We start from the raw sequence: 23221 nt of genomic DNA, 5'->3' as shown, positions 1-23221 counted from the left end.
GGTTGAGTGGTATTTTTGATAACTTTAGGAGGCTAAGGGTCCGTGATGGTTCTGAATGCCTCCTCAGTTTGGCTAAAGACCCTGAAAGGCTGCATCCTAGGAGTAAGGGTGAACCAGAACAGGCCCTCTTGATAAAACCACTCAGCTTCAAACATCTAAATCCCTGAAATCAGTTTAAATTAAACTTAAGAGTGCTACTGTCCCCAGGCATCTCCAAAGTGCTAGGGCTTCCAGGAACCTGGAAGAAGCAAATGTAAATTTTCTCCAAAGGGAAAATTACCATTCTAGGTTTCAGATTATTCAGATAATTTTGCAAATATAATGCTTGGTACTTGCTCAGAGAATAACCTCAGACAACACGGACCAGGAGACAAGACAACACAAATGAAAAATAGTAGAAGCAGCAGAAGATAGAAATAGACCTATGATAAATCTAGATATTTGTCATTATCATGCACACAGTTTACAATTACAATGTTTATTGCGTTCAAGGAGCTGAAAGATAAGATTGAGCGTTTCAAAAAAGAATTAAAAACCATAAAAATAAATTAGTGGAAATTTTAGAATTGAAAAATAGAATGACTGAAATTAAGGCCTTAAAGATGGATAATTAGTGAACTAGATGATGTGACAGAAGAAAATGTCTAGAATAAAGCACAGGCAAAATGATAGAAAATATGGATGAAAGGATATGAGAAAGAAGATACAACAAGAAAGTCTAATATAAATGTTTTTGGAATCCCTGAAGAAAAAAAAAGAATGAGAATGGGCACAAGCAATATTTGAAGAGATAACTAACTGGCTGAGATTTTGCCAAAGGTTAGGAAGGCCATGTATTTAAGAAGTCCAAGAATCTCAAGCAAGATAAGTAAAAAGAAACAGTTACCATGGTTGAAAACTAAAGACAAAGGGAAAAATCTGAAAAGCAATCAAAGACAAAAAAGATTATCTACAAATAGCTCTTAACAGTTGACTTGTCAGCCAAAAAAGTGAAAGCCAGAAAACAATAAAATATCTATAAAGAAAGAACATGACTTTTTCCTCTACCAAACAAGAATTCTGTATCTAGAATAAAGGTAAAATAAAGATATTTTCAGATGAACAAAAATTGAGATAATTGGTCACAAGCAGATCTGCACTAAGGAAATATTAAAAAATGTTCTTTAGGTAGAAAGAGAGTGATCCCAGATTGACCCTCAGATCTGCAGGAAGAAATGAAAAGCAGTAGTAAATTTTTTTTTTTTTTTTTTGAGGCGGAGTCTCGCTCTGTCGCCCGGACTGGAGTGCAGTGGCCAGATCTCAGCTCACTGCAAGCTCCGCCTCCCGGGTTTACGCCATTCTCCTGCCTCAGCCTCCCGAGTAGCTGGGACTACAGGCGCCCGCCACCTCGCCCGGCTAGTTTTTGTATTTTTAGTAGAGACGGGGTTTCACCGTTAGCCAGGATGGTCTCGATCTCCTGACCTCGTGATCCGCCCGTCTCGGCCTCCCAAAGTGCTGGGATTACAGGCTTGAGCCACCGTGCCCGGCCAGCAGTAGTAAATTTGTGGGTGAATCTAAATGAATATTGATTGTATAAAACAACAATAATAAATGGAGTTTTGCTATGTTGCCCAGGCTGGACTCAAACTCCTGGGCTTAAGCAGTCCTACCTCAGCCTCCCAAGTACCTGGGGCTACAGGTGCATGTCACTGTGCCCAGCTAACGGTAATTGCCTTTTGAGTTTAACGTATATATAAAATTATGGTGGCAATGGTGTTATATTTAAGTCAGGTTGGGATAAATGGAATTAAAGTATTTCTAAATCCTTGGGTTGCCTGGAAATTGGTAAAACTACTAATTAACATTAGAACTTAAGTCACAAATCCATGTTTTTATCTTGAAACCATTAAAAATATATATTAGTAGAGAATATCTTACATGCTAATAGAGAAAAATGGAATGATAAAAAAAGTAATCAGTCCCAAAGAAGGCAAGAAAGAAGAGAAAAAAGAACACAGCTTATTAGTACAAATATTATGTAACAAGATGACAGCTTTAAATCAAAATAGGTTTGTTAAATGTAAATGCAGTAACTGGCTTAATTAAAAGATAAAAACTGTTGAACTGGATCAGATAAACAAATGCAATTATTATTTAATGTTTATAGAAATACAAAAACATTGAAATTAAAAGGTAAAATATATAACATGCAGTTTGAGTAGAAAGATGGTATAACTATATTCTTATCAGAAAAAGTATAATTGGAGCAGAGGCCAAAAGCATTACTCAAGGTGAAGAAAAACACTTCATAATGAGAAAATGTGAAATTTCAGGATATATAACTTTAGCAGACATTCTTTCTGCCCTGTAGTATGTCCTCTTTGCCTCCTGATTTCATTTTAGCTATTGCATATAGGTCCTTGTGCGCTGCCAGTATCTACTATAACAGGGGTTTTCAATCTTTTAGCTTCCCTGGGCCAGATTGGAAGAAGAATTGTTTTGGGCCACACATAAAATACACTAACACTAATGCTGGCTGATAAGCTAAAAAAAAAAAAAAAAAATCTTGTAATGTTTTAAGAAAGTTCACAAATTTGTGTAGGGCTACATTCAAAGCTGTACTCGGCTGCATATGGCCCGTGGGCTACAGGTTGGACAAGCTTGTCGTATATTATGTTTCTCTGGGGCCTTGGAAAGCTGCTCAGATGAAATCTGGAAGTGTCAGGGAGTTAACACTCTTAGGTCTTAGGTGAAGGTTCAAGTAATGGAGGGACTAGGTGAATTCTCCAACTTCCCATCCCTCAGAGGGACGATTCTGAAACATACCATCTGGTTCCTTAGTGGGTTCCCAGTGGAATTCATCACCAGCTGCTTACTTCAGTAATATGCTTACTGTGCTCAATAGCACACCCTTTATTAGCTTTCCTTCCTTCTCTGCCTTGCTCTCCCTGTGTCCTCACTGTGCTTCCTGGGGTCACCTTCAGTTGCCCTGAAGTCCGTGTCTCAGCCTACACTTTGCGGGAGGGACTCAAACCAAGATGAAAATATCTGAGTATCTAATGTAAATATCTAATTAAATAGTTTTAAAAGAAAATCCTCTTTGTCTTTCATCTGTATGTGAAAAGTGACAGAACTAGGAAAAAACAGATGAAGCCACAATCATGGGGGGAATTTTAACGCATTTTTCTTAGTAACTGATGGAATAAGAGACAAACATAAGAAAGAATGTAGATTTGAACGGCATGATCAGCAAACTTGACTTAATTTATATATATAGAATATAATACAACGGAATTTCAGAGTACACATTCTTATCTGGCACAAACAAAACCCTTACCAAAATTGACCATATGCTGGGCCATAAAGTAAATCTTGATACAGTTCAAAAGCTTGCAATCACAGGTATGTTCTCTGAACATACTGGAAATAAGTTAGAAAAAGATAACTTGAAAATCTGCGTATATTTGGAAATTAGGACATGAAGTTCTGAATAATTCATGGATCAGAGAGGAAATCACAATGGAAATGAGAAAATACTTTGAATTCAAAATGAAAATACAACATCAGACTTACAGAATGCAGATAAAATATCTCGGAGGGACGTTTATAGCCACAAGAGCATATATTAGAAAAGAGGAAGGGCTGAAAATCATTAAGGTAATGATTCATCTCAAGAGGTTGGGAAAAGAACTTGCTAAATTTGAAGAATGTAAAAAGAAGGACTTTTTAAAAAATGAAAGTAAAAGCTTGGAAGTGATATGACATGAGAAAACTTCTACAAGAAAACCGATGTAACTGTATTAGCATGAGACAAAGTAAACATCAAAGCCAGAAGCAATACTAAAGATCTAGGGACACTTAAAAATTATGAAAGGATCAATTAACCAGGTTGCTTTAATAATTCAATTCTATAAATACTTAATAACATAACCTTAAAATATACAAAGAAAAATGAACAGAATTAAGGGAACAATTAAGTACGTGGTAATCATGGAAGACTTAACACATAGCTCTCAATTAATACAACAAGCAGAGAAAACCTCAGTTAAGGCGAAGATTTGATCATGATTAACAAACTTAACCTAATTAACAAACTTGACCTAATTAACCTAAATAGAACATTGTACCTAATAACTGCTGAATCCACATTCAAGTGAATATGGACCATTTACCACTACTGCCATAAAGCATGTCTCAACATATTTCAGAGGATTGGAATCATGTTTTTTGACCAAGGTGGATTTAATCTAGAACTCAGAACAATGAAAGACAACCAGAAAAATCCTCAAAAGCTTGGAAATTAAGCAATATGCTTCTAAATAACCCATGAATCAGAAGAAATCACAATGAAAATTAGAAAACATTTTGGACTGAGTGACAATAAATATGTTACGTATCAAAACTTGTGGAATGCATCTAATGTGGTGCCTAGAATGTTAGCTATGTGTGTATACATATAGCTACATTTTACACATTTTATATACAGCTAAAATTATATATATTAGAAAGGCTGAAAGTGATCTAAGTAGCCATTTTGAGAAAAACAAAAAAGCCCCAGCAAATTAAAACGAAAGAAAAGATGTAATAAAGATAAGACAGAAACTAATAAAATAGGAAACAAATGTGTAAGAGGATGAACAAAGCTATCCTCTTTGAAAAAAAAGTAATTAAATTGATAACCTTGGAAAGACTAATTAAGAAAAAAGGGGAGAATAACTAATGTTAGCAATTAAAACGAGAAACCATAATCCATAATAGAGCCTCTGAATAGTAAAGGGGTTATAAAAAGATACTGTGAATGACCATGTACCCCCTCCCTGCAGTAAAACATTTAGATGTGATAGAAAAATCCCAAGGAAAGCATAGCATACAAGAAAGGTTGAAACATGTGAACAGTACCCTATTAAATTGATTTTTGATTGTTTTGTTTTGAGATGGAGTCTCACTCTGTCTCCCAGGCAGGAGTGCAGTTGCATAATTTCGGCTCACTGCAACCTCTGCCTCCTGGGTTCAGGCGATTCTCCTGCCTCAGCCTCTCGAGTAGCTGGGACTGCAGGTGCACACCACCATGCCCAGCTAATTTTTGCATTTTTTTTTTTAAGTAGAAGTGGGGTTTCACCATGTTGGTCAGGCTGGTCTCAAACTCCTGACTTCAGGTGATCTACCTGCCTCAGCCACCCAAAGTGCTGGGATTACAGGCATGAGCCACCATGCCCAGCTAAATTGAATTTGTTATTGAAAAACCTACTCATAGAGAAATCTCTTGAGCCCAATAAACTTCATTGGTGAATTCTACCAGATATTTTAAGAAATAAGTAACACCAATTTTATATAAAATATTCCAGAGAACAGAAGAAAAGATAAGATTTTCCTAACTCCTTTTATGAAGCATCATAATCTTCATTTCAAAACTTAACAAGGACATAGCAATTAAGGAAAATTACAGGCCAGTCTTATGTGAATGCTAATGTAAAACTGTTAGACAAAATATTAAACTAAATCCAGCAATATTTAGAAAAGATATTACATACTAACTTAGGTTATTCTAGGCATTCTAGATTGTTTCAACATTCATAAATCAATATAATTCATCACATTACCAGAGGAAAAAACACCATAGTTATCTCAATCCAGGAAAAGAATTTAAAAAATTCAGTTATCCATTTGTGATAAAAATATTAAAATCCCTTAGAAAATTAGAAATGTAAGGGAATTTCCTTAATCTAGTAAAATGGTATATAAAAAACTTAGCAAGTAGCAATTAATGTAACCCGTTAGAAGTTTTCCTTAAGAGATTGTGAATGAGACAAGGATGCCCAGTATCACCACTTTTTTTGTTGTTGTTATTGTAGTGGAGGTGCAGCTAGTGCCATAAAGCAAGAAAAATAAATACAAGATAAAAGGATTAGAGAGGAAGAAATACCACAGTATTTAGCATGTGCTTTGTTGGTGTACACAGAAAACCCAAAAAATCTATGTAGACAAACTTAGAATTAACAAATAGTAGGTTTGCTGAGTTAAAGGTTAATATACAAAAATTTATTCATTCTTTATACCAGCAAAAAGCAATTAAAAATGAAGTTTAAAAAGATACCCTTGACAAGAGTATCAAAAAAACCACCAAATACAGTAAATCCAATGAAAGAGGTACAAGACCTCTATACAGAAACCTCTAAATTATGGCGAGAAATTGAAACTGATATAAATGGAAGACTAGATTATGTTCATGGATAGAAAGACTCAGTATTTTAAAGGTATTGGTTTCTCCAATTTTGATCTATTAATTCAGTATTATTCTAATTAAAACTCCAGTATATTTTAAAGTGAAAATTGACAAGGTTGTTTCTCAAATTTATATGGCAGTAGCCAAAACAATCTTGATGAAGATAAATTAAGATGGAGTACTTAGGGTACTAGAAAACAGGATTTATTAAAAACTATATTAAGACAGTGTGGTATTGCAAGGATAGAAAAACAGACCAGTGGAACAGAATAAAGAGTCCCATAACAGAGATCCCACATATATGAACATTTGATTCATGACAAGATGACACTGCAGGGTGGTGGGGAGTCTTTTCAATACATGGCACTGGATCAACTGAGTAACAACATGGGGGAAAAAGAAAGATTTTGACTTCTAGTTTTATACCATACACCAAATTCAATTCTAGATGGATTATAAATTTAAATGTGAAATGCTGAAAATTTTCTAGACGACATAAGAGAAACTCTTAGTGTCTTGGAGTAGGGAAAGATGTCTTAAAAAAAATGATAAAAGGTTACTAATTTAGATTATATTAAAATAATAAACTTGTCATATATTTACAACATGTGACCAAACAAAAGATAAAGAACATCTATAAATTATTAAGTTAACTGAGTAGAAAAATGGGCAAAAGACAAATGGTCATTTCACAAATGAAGATATCAAAATGACCAGTGAGCATGTGAAAAAGTGCTTGGTTTCACAGGTTACTAGGAAAATGCAAATTATTTTATACACCAGAATGGCTAAAAGTTAAAAGACTAATAATACTAAGTTACTATAGGGGTATGAAACAGCTCAGTGTTTTATCAAAAAGAGAACTGTAGTTTTCTGTGCAAATATTTACTTTCAATTTAAGTTTATTTTAAAAAGCAACAGTTCCCATTTTGAGTAGTAGAAAATACACATTTTGTGTATTTTTTCCCATGGGTATTCTGGATTGTTCCCCTTTGGACCTGAAAGTTTGGAAATGGTTGAACATGACTTAGCATGTTTGCTTTCTGCTTTAAATACTAAAAGTCCTTGTCTTTTCACATTTATCTTTTTACATTTACACAAAGTGCATTTGTATTTTTATACTTCACTTACTTCTTTTATATTAATCTATTCTGTTTATGTGCATATTTTTTTCCACTTTTATTCTAGAACTCTTGTAGTAGGAAGTACTAGAAGATCTGTGAATATCTTAGTTTTGTTACCTTCATTAACAGCTAATATTCTCATTTCTGTTTAATGATCAGTAACTTAGTATTGCATAAGAATCAATAGTCCAACTAACTGTAAATTGAAGCTCTCATTTCTCCCTTTCAGTGTTACTGAAGTTTTATTTTCTGGAAGGGGGATATTGAATTCCATATTATTGTTTTTAGTGTTTTTTCAGAATCATTTTTCCGGAATACTTTTTACCTTTTTGAGGATGGACTTTTTGCAGTTCACTTTAACTATGTAGTGTGTACAAATGACATTTCAGCCAGACTTGGAGGAGCTGTTCTGGCATTTTGATATGCAAATCAAACATGCACTCTATCTTTTAGTCTCTTTTCATTGTATTTCTGCTCCTTGTTTCTTTTGGATCTGGTACTGTCATCTGCATTTCTTTATTAATTAACAAATTTGCCTGGAGATAATTTTTACTGCTCCTTGTCTTAAAAACATTGTACTTCCTACCTTTCTCCTTATCAATGAACAGGATATATGTAATTTGGGATTTATCTAATCTGTTAGTGATGGATGAAAAGACTCAAAGTGCCAAGAGATCAGGGAAATTCAGATCAATCCAGGAAGGAGGAATCATTAGGTGTGACTCTCAAGGACAGGGATATTCAAGTGGGTCACAGGGTCATTCTGGCAAAGCGTTTTCTTCTGGCTGTGGGTTCTTAAGGGATATAGGTGATTCTAGTGAAACAAGAGAGCCAGATGAGAGTGATTGTGAAGCGTTGTAGTCAGAAAGGTGATGGTTTTCCTTTTTTTTTAATTTAAATTTTATTTTAAATTCAGGGGTACATTTGTAGGTTTGTTATATAGGTAAACTTGTGTCACGGGGGTTTGTTGTACAGATTATTTCATCACACAGATAGTAAGCCTAGTACCCCTTAGTTATTTTTTCCTGATTCTCTCCTTCTACCCTCCAGTAAGCCTCAGTGTGTGTTGTTCCCCTCTATGTGTCCATGTGTTCTCATCACTTAGCTCCCTTTTGTAAATGAGAATATGCAGTATTTGGTTTTCTGTTCCTGCAAAGGACATGGTCTTATTCTTTTTTATGGCTGCATAGTATTCCATGGTGTGTATGTACCTCATTTTCTTTATCTAGTCTACCATTGATGGACACTTAGGTTGATACTGTGTTTTTGCTCTTGTGAATAGTGCTGTGGTGAACATACATGTGTATGTGTCTTTCCGATGGAACGACTTAGTTTTTTGGGGTATATACCTAGTAATGGGATTGCTGGATCGAATGATATTTCTGTTTTTATAACTTTAAGGGATCACCATCGTCTTCCACAGTGGTTAAACTAATTTACACTCCCACCCACAGTGTATAAGCTTTCTCTTTTCTCTGCAGTCTTGCCAGCATGTTACTTTTGAATAATAGCCTTTTGACTTTTTGACTTTTAAATAATAGCCATTCTGACTAGTGTGAGATGGTATTTCATTGTGGTTTTGATTTGTGTTTCTCTTATGATCAATGATGTTGAGCATGTTGGCTGCCTGTATGCCTTCTTTTGAAAAGTGTCTGTTCATATCCTTTGCCCAATTTTTAGTGGGGTGGTTTGTTTTTTTCTTGCAACTTGAAGTTCCTTATAGATGCTGGATACTAGTCTTTTGTCAGATGCATAGTTTGCAAAAGTTTTCTCCCATTCTATATGTTGTTCACTCTGTTGATAGTTTTGTTTGCTGTAAAGAAGCTCTTTAGTTTAATTAGATCCCATTTGTCAAATTTTGCTTTTGTTGCAGTTGCTTTTGGTGTCTTTGTCATGAAATTTTTGCCTGTTTCTATGTCCAGAATGGTGTTGCCGAGGTTATCTTCCAGAGTTTTTTATAGTTTTGGGCTTTACATTTAAGTATTTAATCCATCTTTAGTTAATTTTTGTATATGATATAAGGATGGGGTCCAGTTGCAATCTTCTGCATATTGCTAGCCAGTTATCCCAGCACCATTTATTTAATAGGGAGTCCTTTCCTTTTTGCTTGTTTTTGTCAGTTTTGTTGAAGATCAGATAGTTACAGGTGTGCAGCCTTATTTCTGGGTTCTCTATTCTCTTCCATTGGCCTATGTAGCTGTTTTTGTACCCGTGTCATGCTGTTTTGGTTACTGTTGCCCTGTAGTATAGTTTGAAGTTGGGTAATGTGATGCATCTAGCTATGTTCTTTTTGCTTGGGATTGCCTTAGCTATTCAGGCTCTTTTTTGGTTTCATATGAATTTTAAAATAGTTTTTCCTAGTTCTGTGAAGAATGTCATTTGGTAGTTTAATAGGAATAGTGTTGAATCTGTACATTGCTTTGGGCAGTATAGCCATTTTAATGATACTGATTCTTCTTTCCATGAGCATGGAATGTTTTTCCATTTGTTTTTGTAATCTCTGATTTCTTTGAGCAGTGTTTTATATTTTTTCCATAGATCTTTCACCTCCCTGAATAGCTGTATTCCTAGGTATTTTATTCTTTTTGTGACATTTGTGAATGGGATTACATTCCTGATTTGACTCTCAGCCTGACTATTGTTGGTGTATAGGAGTGCTAGTGACTTTTGTACATTGATTTTATATCCTGAGACTTTGCTGAAGTTGTTTATCAGCTTAAGGAGCTTTTGGGCCAAAACTATGGGGTTTTCTAGATAGAGGATCATGTTGTCTACAAACAGGAATAGTTTGACTTCCTTTCTTCCTATTTGGATGCCTTTTATTTCTTTCTTTTGCCTGATTCCTCTGGCCAGGACTTCTAAAACTATGTTGAGTAGGAGTGGTGAGAGAGGGCATCCTTCTCTTGTGCTGGTTTTCAAGGGTTTCCAGCTTTTGCCCATTCAGTATGATACTGGCTTTGGGTTTGTCATAGACGGCTCTTATTATTTTGAGGTGCATTTTTTCAGTACCTAGTTTATTGAGAGTTTTTAACATGGAAGGGTGTTGAATTTTATCAAAAGCCTTTTCTGCATCTATTGAGATAATCATGTGGATTTTGGCTTTAGTTCTGTTTATGTGATGAATCACATTTATTTATTTGCATATGGCAAACCAACCTTGCATCCTAAGGATGAAGCCTACTTGACTATGGTGGATAAGCTTTTTGATGTGCTGCTGGATTAGGTTTACCATTATTTTGTTGAGGATTTCTGCATCAGTGTTCATCAATGATATTGGCCTGAAGTTTTCTTTTTTTGTTGTGTCTCTGCCAGGTTTTGGTATCACGTTGATGCACAACTCATAGAATGAGTTAGAGAGGAATCCCTCCTCAAGTTTTTGGAATAGTTTTAGCAGGAATGGTACCAGCTCTTCTTTCTACATCTGGTAGAATTCAGCTGTGAATCCATCTGACCCTGGGCTTTTTTGGGTTGGTAAGCTATTTATTACTGATTCAATTTCAGAACTTGTTATTGGTCTGTTCAGGGGTTCAGTTTCTTTCTGGTTCAGTCTTAGGATGGTGTATGTGTTCAGGAATTTATCCTTTTCTTCTAGATTTTCTAGTTTATGTGCATAGAGGTGTTTATAGTATTCTCTGATAGTTGTTTATATTTCTGTGGGATTAGTGGTGATATCTTCCTTATCATTTCTGATTGTGTCTATTTGAGTCTTCTCTCTTCTTATTAGTCTAGCTGGTGGTCTGTTTTAATTTTTTCAAAAAATCAGCTTCTGGATTTGTTGATCTTTTGAATGGTTTTTTGTGTCTCAGTCTCCTTCAACTTAGCTCTGATTTTGGTTATTTCTCATCTTCTGTTATGTATGTCACTGCATGTGAGATGGGTCTCTTGAAGACAGCATACCAGTGGGTCTTGATTCTTTATCCAGCTTGTCATTCTGTCCCTTTTAATTGGGACATTTAGCTCATTTACATTCAAGGTTAGTATTGATATGTATGGATTTGATTCTCTCATCATGATGTTAGCTGGTTATTTTGCAGTTTTTTGTGTGGTTGCTTTATAGTGTCACTGGTCTGTGTACTTTAGTCTGTTTTTGTAGTGGCTGGTAACGGTCTTTCCTTTCTATATATACTGTTTCCTTCAGGAGCTTAGTTTGGCCAGATAATGAAATTCTGGGTTGAAATTTCTTTTCTTTAAGAATGTTGAATATGCCTCCAATCTGTTCTGGCTGGTAGAGTTTCTGCCAAGAGGTCTACCATTAGTCTGATAAGCTTCCCTTTGTAGGTGACCTGATCTTTCTTTCTGGCTGCCCTTAACATTTTTTTCCTTAATTTTGACCTTGGAGAATTTGATGATTATGTATCCTGGGAATGATCTTATGAAGTATCTTACTGGGGTTCTCTGCATTTCCTGAATTTGAATGTTAGCCTCTCTAGCTAGGTTGGGAAAGTTCTCATGGGTGATATCCTGAAATATGTTTTCCAGGTTGGTTGCATTCTCTCCATTTTTTCAGGGGACGCCACTGAGTTGTAGATTTGGCATCTTTACATAATCCCATATATCTTGGGGATTGTATTCATTCCTTTTCATTCTTTTTTTCTCTATTCTTACCTGTCTTATTTCAGAAAGCCAGTCTTCAAGCTCTGAGATTCTTTCGTCTGCTTGGTCTATTTTGCTGTTAATGCTTGTGATTGCATTATAAAATTCTTCTAGTGTGTTTTTCAGCTCTAACAGGTTGGTTATATTTCTTTCTATACTGTCTATTTTGTCTGTCAGTGACTGTCTTATTTCAGAAAGCCAGTCTTCAAGCTCTGAGATTTCTTTCCTCTGCTTGGTCTGTTTTGCTATTGATACTTGTAATTGCATTATGACATTCTTGTAGTGTGCTTTTCAGCCCTATCAGGTTGCTTTACATTCCTTTCTATACTGCTGATTTTGTCCGTCAGTTCCTGCATTGTTTTATCATGATTCTTAGCTTCCTTGGACTGGGTTTCATATACTCGTGTAGCTCAATGATCTTTGTTCCTATCCATGCTCTGAATTATATTTCTGTCATTTTAGCCCTCTTAGCCCAGTTCTGAACCCTTACTGGAGAAGTGATATGGTTGTTTGGAGGAAGGAAGATACTCTGGCTTTTTGAGTTCTTGGAGTTCTTGCACTATTTCTTTCTCATCTTTGTGGGTTTACGTTTCTTCCATCTTTGAAGTTGCTGACCCTGGGATGAGTTTTTTTTTTCTTTTATCATATTTGATGACCTTGAGAGTTTGATTGTAGTATAAGGTGGATTCAGCCAACTGGTTTTGTCTCTGGAAGATTTTAGGGGACCGTTGCTCAGCTCCCAACTCCTAGACTATGTGGTATAACTCTGGGGGGCTTGTATTGGGCCCTAACTTTTTTCTCTGGCTCCTTGAATTTAGGAATCCACTGCATTGGGGGTTCAGGGTGTTCCTGGACTGCTGGTCACTACACCCCAATGGGTGGTGTCAGCCAAAGTGTTTCATAGCGCAATGACAGTGGAATTCATTCTTGTTTGCATGTGCTAGCAGCAGTGGTAGCAGTAGTGCAGTGGGAGACACACTTGTCAGCTATGGCAGGGTTCTGGTGGGTGCCAGGGTGCTTGCCTCCCTGAAGGTGTTCACCACAGTGGAGGAGGGAACACAGCTGGGAGGTGAGCGGGGGCCCCTGCTGGCAACTGCACAGTGGCACTGGTGGTGGTGTTGGCTTGGGGGCAGGGCACTGGCGGTTGCAGGTCTGTGTGCCTTCTCTGTGTACTGCAAACAGGAGTGGTTGCTCTGTGCAGGGGAGGATCTGCTATTCTCTGTGCCTAGTTTCACTCCTGCGGCAGTGTTGATGCAAGAAAGGGGCACTGGCAGAGGCGAGGCTGGCTGGTTTTGTGCCTACCAAGGTTCTGTCTGCAGTGGTGGTCAGTGGGGACATGGGGGATGAACTGCACTCCCGCCACAGCAGTGGCAAGGTGGATACATGTACACTTGCCTGTTGGTGAGGCAAAAAAAGCAAAACCTGCTGGCATAAGCACATGCCAGCAAAGCCATGTGGGGAGTTGCTATGGGCCCAGAGAAGCTGCAATATGGGGACGGAATGTACAGGCTGGTGCATAGCCATGGGGGCCACTCCTCTGGAGCTCTCTGCTGGTCAGGCATAGTCTGCTAGCACAGAAGCTATGATGCAGTCCCCCAGGCCACCCAAGGCTGCCCTGTAAGCATGTGTGGCCACGCTGGGGCCCTGGGAGAGGCCAGCAGGCCATGGGATGTTCAGGTGAGACTGGCCCCATATGATGGGCAAGACCACTCTGCACAGTTCGGGTCCCGCAGTTGCCTTAGAGCTAAAGTCTCCTATGGGAGCCAGTTAAGCCTAAGGGGATGGCTATCCCTGGCCATGCCCCACCACCCCACCACAGATACTCCTGCACCAAACTCTCTGGGCTCCATATCAGCTGGCTTGCTGCTCCTATCACTTCTCTAAGTGGCTTACCCTGTCAACTTGAGTGTTCATGGTGGTCGAGGGGTCCCCTCCTGCTAGGGTTCCAGAGGCCCGTGGGAAGAGTGGGTTGCTTCTTGCTAGTTCAGCTCATCTGTTTTTCCAGAGTTGTTTGGGCCAGCAATGAGTCCAGGTACGTAGTAGTCGCCTCGTGTACGGTTCCCAGCTTCCTCCCCCTTCACCTCAGCTTCTGTGTCTTCTCTCCATCCACTCTTAGTGACCGCCTCTGAAGATCTGTTAGGAGCACACCAGTTGTCTCAGTCCCTCATTGGCAGCTTTTCCTCCTGGCTGTGTCTAGTCAGCCATCTTGTCCTCCCCCTGTTTTTTTTTTTTTTCCCTCCTTCTTTGTCTTCAATTTTTAAAAACCTTGGTTAAAGAACTATTTAGACTAAGTTTGAGAACTCCCTAGTCAGTTCCCCTACTGTCAGCCGATCTTATGAAATCATTTAAAGTTTTTATGATTCTGCAGGTGTGTCTTGTCTAACATGTGATAGAGGGCCAAAAGGCCACACTACTGAAAATTAAAGGAGGGGTGTGTGTGTGTGGGTGTGGGTGTGGTGTTTTGAGGGTTGCCTTTTCTCTTGGTTGTGATATGTTAGGAGTAATGGCTGTTACATACTGATGTGCTTGATGTGCTTTGTCTTTACGGGTTATAGCAGTGTAGACACGAGTCTACTCTTGGGATAATCTGTTTCCCTTTTTTCTTCTGTCTTTGCTAAAAGCTATTGCTCATTTCTATTGATCATTGTAGTTACCCCTTCTACCTACCATACTTTCTAATTTTGCATCTTCTGGTGGATTGTGGGCTAGGAAATATGAATAGTTAAGACTCTTCAGCTTGTTTTAATCAAATAGATGAGTCCTGATGATCTTTATCAAAGCAAAATAGGTGGACTTAGGGTCAGTCTCTTGTCTTTTCTTTTTTAAAATGTTCTTTTCTTGCTAGTAAAAGCAGTAGCCATTGGAGAAAATTTAGGAAAGACAAACTATGAAGCAAAAAATAATCATAATGCCTTGAATCAGAGTTAATCTGTGTTAACATTTGGTGTATTTCCTTTAAGCTATGTAAGTAAACTTCAGTAAAAATCCTTCCCAAAATTGGGATTTTAGTATAGTATACTTTTTATATCCATATGTTTTTTAAGTGGTAAGCATTTTGCATGTTAACTGTTTTAATACAGCTTAATGTTTGCATATTTTATTATGTACTTTCATTCATTATTTGTTCACAATTTATTTATAAACATTTAGATTTTTTCCAGTTTGTCCAGTGTTTATAAAAGAACAAATCCCTATTGACAATTTCTGGGTTTTTTTTTGAGACTGAGTCTCACTCTGTTGCTCAGGTTGGAGTGCAGTGATGCCATCTCGGCTCACTGCAACCTCCATCTTCCGGGTTCAAGCGATTCTTGTGCCACAGCCTCACGAGTGGCTGGGATTACAGGCACCTGCCACCAGGTCTAGCGAATTTTTGTATTTTTAGTAGAGATGGGGTTTTGCCGTGTTGGCCAGGCTGGTCTCAAATTCCTGACCTCAAGTGATCTGCCTGCCTTGGCTTCCCAAAGTGCTGGGATTACAGGCGTGAGCCAACATGCCTGGTCCCGACAAATTCTTAACATCTACATTTATTTTCTTCTTTTCCTTTTTTGTAGAGACAGGGTCTCACCATGTTGCCCAGGCTGGTCTTGAACTCCTCTGGGCTCAAGTCATCCTTCTGCCTCTGCCTCCCAAAGTGCTGAAATTATAGATGGGAGCTGCTCTACCTGGCTCTACATTTATTTTTTTACATGAATTTCTAAAAGTAGTGTTTACTAAGCCAAGGTTAAGAATATTTATGAGTGTTTTAATATACACTCCCACATTGCTTTCTGGAAGTCACGTGCTTTGTATTTCAACACTTTATAGGTCTTTGATTCCAAATAACTTACCCACACAAGTCTTATTTTATAAGATCTTTCCTAATTTGATAGATGTAAAATGCCATTGGATGTTTTCCTCTGATTACCCGTGAAATTAAGTCTTTTTTCATGTTTATTGGACATTTATATTTTTGTGGGAATCATTCTTGTCCTTGAGTTATTTTTCTGTTGAGAGCTTAATACTTTTTACAAATTTGTAAGAGTTTTTTGTATACTAAAAGTTAAAAGCCCTTTGATTTTTTGTAAATATTTCTCTGTTTATTTACCTTTTAATTTTGTTAATTGGATTTTTTTAAAATAGAAGTTTTACATGGTTAAATGTATCATTTTAAAATTACTTTTTCATTAGTTTTAAGCTCAGAAAGTTTCCTTTCATCCAGAAATTTAGTTACATCATTCACTTACATCTTTTTTTTAAAAACTAGACTTTTCCATTTTATTGGCTGTATTTACCCATTCTTCCAGTTTGAACTTTAGAATGACTTTTTCAAGTTCTCTTACAAAAATAAATTCCACTATAATTTTTTATTGGAATTGCATTAACTCCTCATTCTTATAAGTAGTTTATTTCTAGTACTTTTAAGAAATTTACTGTTCTAGATGGTGTTTGTTTACTCCCTCCTGTTACCTGTTTTCCCTCTCCCTTCCTACTTATCAGTAGATGAAATTCTAGCTGGTTATTGAAAGAATTACTTCTGGATACTTGTGGAGGTGAAGGCTTGGCAGAAAATAGATGTCTCTGGTATCAAATCATTGAAAAGTGGGTTAGGATAACTTCCTTACCATGGTTGGTGGAACTCGTTTCTCTGAAGTTGGGCAAATGGTAAAGCAGGCACAAGCCTCCTTTTTTTTTTACCTGTCTGACATTACTATTCTGTACTTTATTGTAGAGAAATTATTCTTAAAGTCTTCTAGATTTTTTATGAAGTATTGTTGGTTTCCAGGGCTCTCAAAACTTTATATTTCTTATTTTCTTGAGATTTTTTTGATGAAAAGGGTTGAGTAGAATAATCAGACAGAGAGAGAGACAGTTTCGGCTGGGTGCGCTGGCTCACACCTGTAATCCCAGCACTTTGGGAGGCCGAGGCAGGTGGATCACGAGGTCAGGAGTTCAAGACCAGCCTGGCCAAGATGGGGAAACCCCGTCTCTACTAAAAATACAAAAATGTGCCAGATGTGGTGGCATGCACCTATAATCCCAGCTACTCGGGAGACTGAGACAGAGAATTGTTTAAACTTGGGAGGCAGAAGTTGCAGTGAGCCAAGATTGCGCTACCGCACTCCAGCCTGGGCGACAGAGTGAGACTCCATCTCAAAAAGGACAAAAAAAAAAAAAAAGAAAGAGAGTTTTCATCTAAACCTAGAAATTCTAAAAACTAGTTGTTTGTTCACTATTTTTTGGCAATGTTAGGAATTATTAAATAACTAGGTATTTGACTTCCTAAGAAGTGGGGTAACCATATATATGCATTTGAGAACTTGAATTTACAAATAAATACAGAGATTATTTTATATTTTTATACCTCAGGGATGTTGTTTCAATGCTAATGAAAAATACTACCACTTTTCTGCTTTTAGGTTGGAATGTTGCATCAGCAGGTAGAAGAACATGAAAAAATCAAGCAAGAGATGACCATGGAGTATAAGCAGGAGTTGAAGAAACTACATGAAGAAGTGAGATTTTAATTTTGTTAAATGTCAAATATGTAGTTCTCTCTCTTTCACCCTTGAGAACTTTGTTAACGAAAGCCACTTTCTACTTTGTGAAGTGGGAAATATATATACTGCATGGAAGATACAGGAGTGGGAATCTATTTCTCTGTTCTTTAATCCAGGTGAAGAGGTTTGCCTAATTGTAGGTTTGATGCTACCTAGAAGAGATGCTAAAATATGTTTCTTGGTTGAGTACCTGAAAGAAGTTAGGGCTGTTTTTGTGTAATACTGTGAAATACTTGATACCAAAAATTACATTTAATATTTTAATTTTTATCAGTTACTAGATTATAAATAATGGAGGATCCAAAATTTAAGAAGCATTTTGGGATAAATAAGTAAGAAAATTCTGTCCATTAACTCAATTTTATTCTTCAGATTTGGAAAAAACTGCTTTTATTCTGATTTAATTGCAAAGTATTCTTCTCCTGCTTCCTAAATATCAGTGCTCTGCAAGAGCATAGCTTTGAGAATCGCAGACCTAGAGGAGAGAAAGAGTTTTTATTTGCTGCTTTTATTGTGGGGCTAGGTGGTAGGGTCTTTAAGTGCAAGGCTATTGTAATAAAAAACTTTTGTTTAAAATTTTTTTAAAATTTTTTCTTTGAATGTATTTCTTTACTAATGTTTGTTTTACATATTTAATTTTTAGTTTCCTTTTGTGTTTTAGTTTGGAAATCTAACATGTTCTCACTAATACTGGTTAGCACTGCTCTTGTTTTCATAATACAAATTTTTCTCATCACTACTCTTTATAAATTCTTAAACTTTAAGTATAGAAATAACTGTTTCTACAGTTAGGCATACTGAAGAGAAGCTACGAAAAGCTTCAGAAAAAGCAAATGAGGGAATTCAGAGGAAATACCAAAAATCACAGGGAAGATCGGTCTGAAATTGAGAGGTTAACTGCAAAAATAGAGGTATGTTCATAGTAATAATTTGTTCATAGTGATTGTCAGCCTTCATGTAGGAAAATGCTGTTTCTAATGGCACGATTTTCTGAAACCAATTTTCTACCATCTTTAGGACTGCCACTAAGCTATTTCAAAGGTGAGAGGGTGATCCACCATACGTCCTATCATCATCTGATTCCCTGTGGTTAAGGGGATTACTGGCCATCAATAATTCTCAACAGGGCACTACCACCCTTGGGGAGCATTTGCAAATGTATGGAGGCCTTTTTTTTTTGGTTGTCAAAATGACTGAGCATAATAAAACTGGCATTTAGGGGACAGGGACTAGGGATACTAAATATGCCTAAGATTGTTCCACACAGGAAGAATTATTGTACCTCAAATGCCAGTGTCTCTCCCATTGGGAAACATTGACCACTAGTTACAGACAGTCCTCTATGGGCATTGTTCTTGTCTTATATATCATTGTATCTCAAGCACCTAATAAAGTGGGGGCTTAGTAAATGTGGAAAGTACATAGCACTTTTTGTACAAAGTAATCTCTGTATCAGATCATTCTCAATTCCCATTTAGATGTAGTAAGGCATTCACTTCCTTCTCTGCTGACTTTATTTTTATTAAGACTGAATAACTCCATGATTGTTGCATATATTGAGAACTTAAGGGGAGGTGGTGAGCTAATAGTACCAAGAGTAGATGAAGGAGCAGCACAAAGCTGTCACTCTCTTCCTCTGTCCTTGCCATTAGTTTTTCAGTGGACATGAGAATTCCCAGGGTGCTTTTAGGCTCTCAGAAATGCTGATCCAGCAGTATGGCATAGGACCTAGGGATCTGCATTGTATCCAGCTCCCCTAGCTTATTCTGATTTGAGAAACATTGTTCAACATCTTTGTGTGATCACTTACAAGTTTTTACTCACAGTGACCTGTCACCCACAAATGCCAGTATATTATTGTTACTTAAAATTATAATTTCTGTGTTTAATATTCCTTTATATCTCAAATTTTTTTACATTTGAAGAGCTTAGAATCAGAAGACTGCAGATACTGCTTCCCTTCCACCCTTTTTGGCAATACCTTTTCCCCCCAAACCCTATATCTTTCTTGCTTCTCATTGCCACTTCCTATTTTCTTTCCTTTCTACCTCAAAAACCCCATCTTTGATTTTCATGTTACCAGCCTATGCTGCCAGCCAATGTACATAACAACCAAAGTAGTCATCTTCTGATCTCTGGGTTGTTTCCTTGGCTCATTGATTTCGGCACCCAGCTCACTGTCAGTTCTCTCCAACATTACTCTTACCATAACTTTGAGGATCTCAGGATCTGGAGGGATGATGCTTATAATACTCTGACCTTACAGTTTCTTGTCTTTCTTTCCTCCATAGGTAGTTTGATTATCTCTTTGTCTCATCTACTTATTCCCATTGCCATTCCTCAGCTCTTGTCATTACCAATATATGCCGCCCCTCTAGAATCTCATTTTCAAGCATTTAATTATCAGACTACCAATCCCTATCTTTTCAGCTAACTCTCTCTAGTCCTTTGACTCTCAGTAATCATTATCCATCCCTTAAAATGATTGAATTCTGCCGCCTTTTTACTGCTCCATTATCTACTTAGTGTTCTCACTTATTGGTCTTTAGCCAGCTTTTAAATTCTGTGATTACATTTTTAACTTTCCCTTTCATCTCGTGTGCTCCTCTCTTGCTTCCTCATATTTGCTTGGCAGAATCACAGATCTGCTTAAGTCCACCTTTCTGCCCACTCTCTATCTGTCACGTATCACTGAACATGGCTGGAGAAAACCCCAACTATACTGTCTGATCTCACTTTAAATTCATGGTCCCTAACCTCAAATGGGTCCTAATGCTACCTGGAATCGTACTGTATTTCCTCTCATCTCCTGCTTTCCACAATGAGTATTTCAGACTTCTGCTTTTCTCCTCAAACTCTCAACACCTATTCCCACATCCTCACCTTTGGGTTATATCTTCCTTTCTGTGTATAGACTTCCAGCTCTGTGTCCACCCACCTATCTGCATCTGTGCCCATGTACCCTGCCTGCCTTCCTGGAGGAACTACCCATGCCCTCCCCCTTTTCTACCCAAGGCATTACTCTAGTAGTTCAACTTCTCTTTTCTGCACCCTTAATTTTTTCTCTCTACTGGATATTTTTTACCAGCATCCCTCCTCTTAAATATCCTCTCTTGACCTGTCTCTTCCTCCTCTGCCCCATTTTATTTCTTTCATTTTATAACTAAAAAATTACTTCCGTTATCTATACTTGTCTCCAGTTCCTCTTGTCTCATTTTTCTTATACCCACTCAAGGCTCTTGTCCCCTCACACTGCAGAAGCTGTTCACATAGAGGTCACCAGAGACTTACACATTCCCAGAGCCTGTGGGCTGGTCCTCATCTTCCTCATCCTACCTACAGCTTTGTAGGAGAGCTGGTCTCTCCCACCTCCTTACCCACTTTCTTGACTTGGCTTGAGAAAAACCACATTTCTCTCATTTTTCTCCTTGTTCATCACTCCTCAGTCTCCGTTACTCCTTAACCTAGGATCATGTCATTGGACCTTTCTTTTTTTTTTCCTGTCTACGCTCACTCCCATATTGGTCCCATTGAATTTCATAGCTTTAACACTGTGTATATGTTGACAATTCAAAATTTATATATCTAGCCGAGACCTTGCCTCTTCATGACAGAATAACTTTCAACTGCCTGTTTCCCATCTCCACTATGATGTCTGAAATGTGTCAAACTTAACATGTCCAAGCTAAAGGTCCTGTCTTTCTCTTCTTCATCTCCCCAACACTGATTCATGTTTTAGTTGATAGCAACTCAGTTTGCTCGACCTAAAAACCTCGGAGTCATCTTAGACTTCTCTTTTCTCAGCACAATAACCAGAATGATTCTGCTGTAATGTAAATCAAATTATATCACTTCCTATACAAAAACCTTCCAGCAGCTTCAGGAAGGGAATCATCACACACCGGGTCCTATTGTGGGGAGCAGAGGGAGGAGGGATAGCATTAGGAGATATACCTAATGTAAATGATGAATTAATGGGTGCAGCACACCAACATGGCACATGTATACATATGTAACAAACCTGCACGTTGTGCACATGTTCCTTAGAACTTAAAGTATTAAAAAGAAAAAAAGCCTAAGTTATCCTAATGGCCTGCGTGGTCTCATTCTCATACCTTGTCTTCTCCTATTTTCCCTTTCATTCACTTTATTCCAGCCACACCAGTCTCCTTTCTCACCCTTAAACACACCAGGATGCTCTTATTTCAAGGCTGTTCTTTCCACCCAGAGTATTGTAACTTCACCCTCATCTCCCTAAGTGTTTACTTAAATGTTTTTCACTCAGTCTGGCCATCCCTTTTAAAAATTACAACCCCAACTCTGAAGACTTCATGCTCTGTTTTCTCCAAATCGTGTATTACCATCTGCTATACCATACAAGAAATGTGTCATCTGTTGCCCCCAGTTGAGTGGGACTAGGGTTTTTGTTTTTTTTGTTAAGTATTGTATCCCTGACACCTAAAGCAGTACCTGGCATATATAGTAGAATGATTGATTGATTGAATGAATGAATGAATAAATGAATGAATATCAGAAATTTGGTTAACAACAGTTATCTTAAGGAGCCTGAGACTTCTGGAGTTGAGGATCCTGGAAGACAGTGATAGAAAGATTGAGTTTCATTTCCCTTTGATTTGCCCCATTTTCATAAATATTGAAACATTTTCTTGATCATGCAATTTGATGTTACTATTGATCCATCATTAATTTTGAACTGTTCGGCTTTGGGTTACAAATATCTGTTAAAATTTAGTACAGATTTTCTTTGTTATTCAAGCCTTTGCAGTTCCTCTGTTGAGATAATAAAAATTTGGATATCAAAGGATATTGTATTGTCTGAATCTACTTGGTTCTTGAGTTTTAGATACTGAGAAGTAAGATTTGGGTTACCAAAGGACTTATCTGAAAATTTAATCTGTTCAATTCCTGGGTCTGGATATCAAGAATTTGGATAGCGAGGGATATCTGTAATCATACTTTAAAATTTTAGTTATCTTAACATCAGTTTTCTGAAAATTCACTAGAAAATTATAACAACCCTTAGGTGGCAGCAAATCAATGAAAAACATCTGAATCCAGTGCTTAGCATCTGCGTTTCATACTCCTCACCATAGGGTGTTAAATTTAGAAAGACAGATATCCAGTGGCACAGTATGTGAGGAATTTAGTGTTACTCTCTAGCTCTGTTAGCTAAGTGAGTAATGGGTCTCCTGCTGTGGAGAAAGGTGCGAGCGTACCCAGGGACATGGGGAGAAATTAAAGTAAAAGGGAGTCTGGGAAGTAGTGACAGTGAGGAGAAGCACTCAGAAATTAAGTACTCTAATTGCTTCCTCAGGAATTCCGTCAGAAATCACTGGACTGGGAGAAGCAACGCTTGATTTATCAGCAACAGGTATCTTCACTGGAGGCACAAAGGAAGGCTCTGGCTGAACAATCAGAGATAATTCAGGTAGGCCTAAGACTTTTTAAAATAATGAGAAGCAGATAGGTTTTGATCAAGTTTGAACTACCTTAATGCAGTGTCCTGGTACCATTTAGCCTCTTTCAGCTTTTCTCCACGAACTCTGCTCTCTTTCTTGTTTAGGTAGCCTCTCCTCCTCAGCATCTGGACCCAGCTCCTCCTTCCCTCCTGCCCTCACACATGCGTGTATTCACTCTTCTGTCCAGGCTCATGTCTTTGTGCCGGCTTGCCGCTTTGCCTCTTTGCTTGTTTCTGACTTGCTCACCCACTCTCTATCATTGTCTTGCTTACGTAGGCTCACTCT

General features: G+C 37.6%; 1 protein-coding gene across 34 annotated transcripts in view; it reads left to right on the top strand.

The window, feature by feature from the left end:
* Window positions 1-23221, top strand: part of CEP63 (centrosomal protein 63) — an 86934-nt gene that overhangs the window by 36515 nt on the left and 27198 nt on the right. For all 34 annotated transcript variants that reach the window (XR_004437329.1, XM_033212590.1, XM_033212596.1 and 31 more), the window contains 3 exons: window positions 17316-17411; window positions 18245-18367; window positions 22792-22905. Coding sequence is in view for 33 of the 34 variants with exons in the window: in XM_033212590.1 (XP_033068481.1) it covers window positions 17316-17411; window positions 18245-18367; window positions 22792-22905 (333 nt within the window). In the remaining variant the exon portion in view is untranslated. The remainder of the gene's footprint in view (window positions 1-17315; window positions 17412-18244; window positions 18368-22791; window positions 22906-23221) is intronic.

The sequence above is a fragment of the Trachypithecus francoisi genome, unplaced genomic scaffold, assembly GCF_009764315.1.
Source record: "Trachypithecus francoisi isolate TF-2019V2 unplaced genomic scaffold, Tfra_2.0 Lachesis_group0, whole genome shotgun sequence".
Classification (NCBI taxonomy): Eukaryota; Metazoa; Chordata; class Mammalia; order Primates; family Cercopithecidae; genus Trachypithecus; species Trachypithecus francoisi.
Note: the sequence above shows the minus strand (reverse complement) of the source record. Positions and strands in the feature narration are given on the sequence as shown.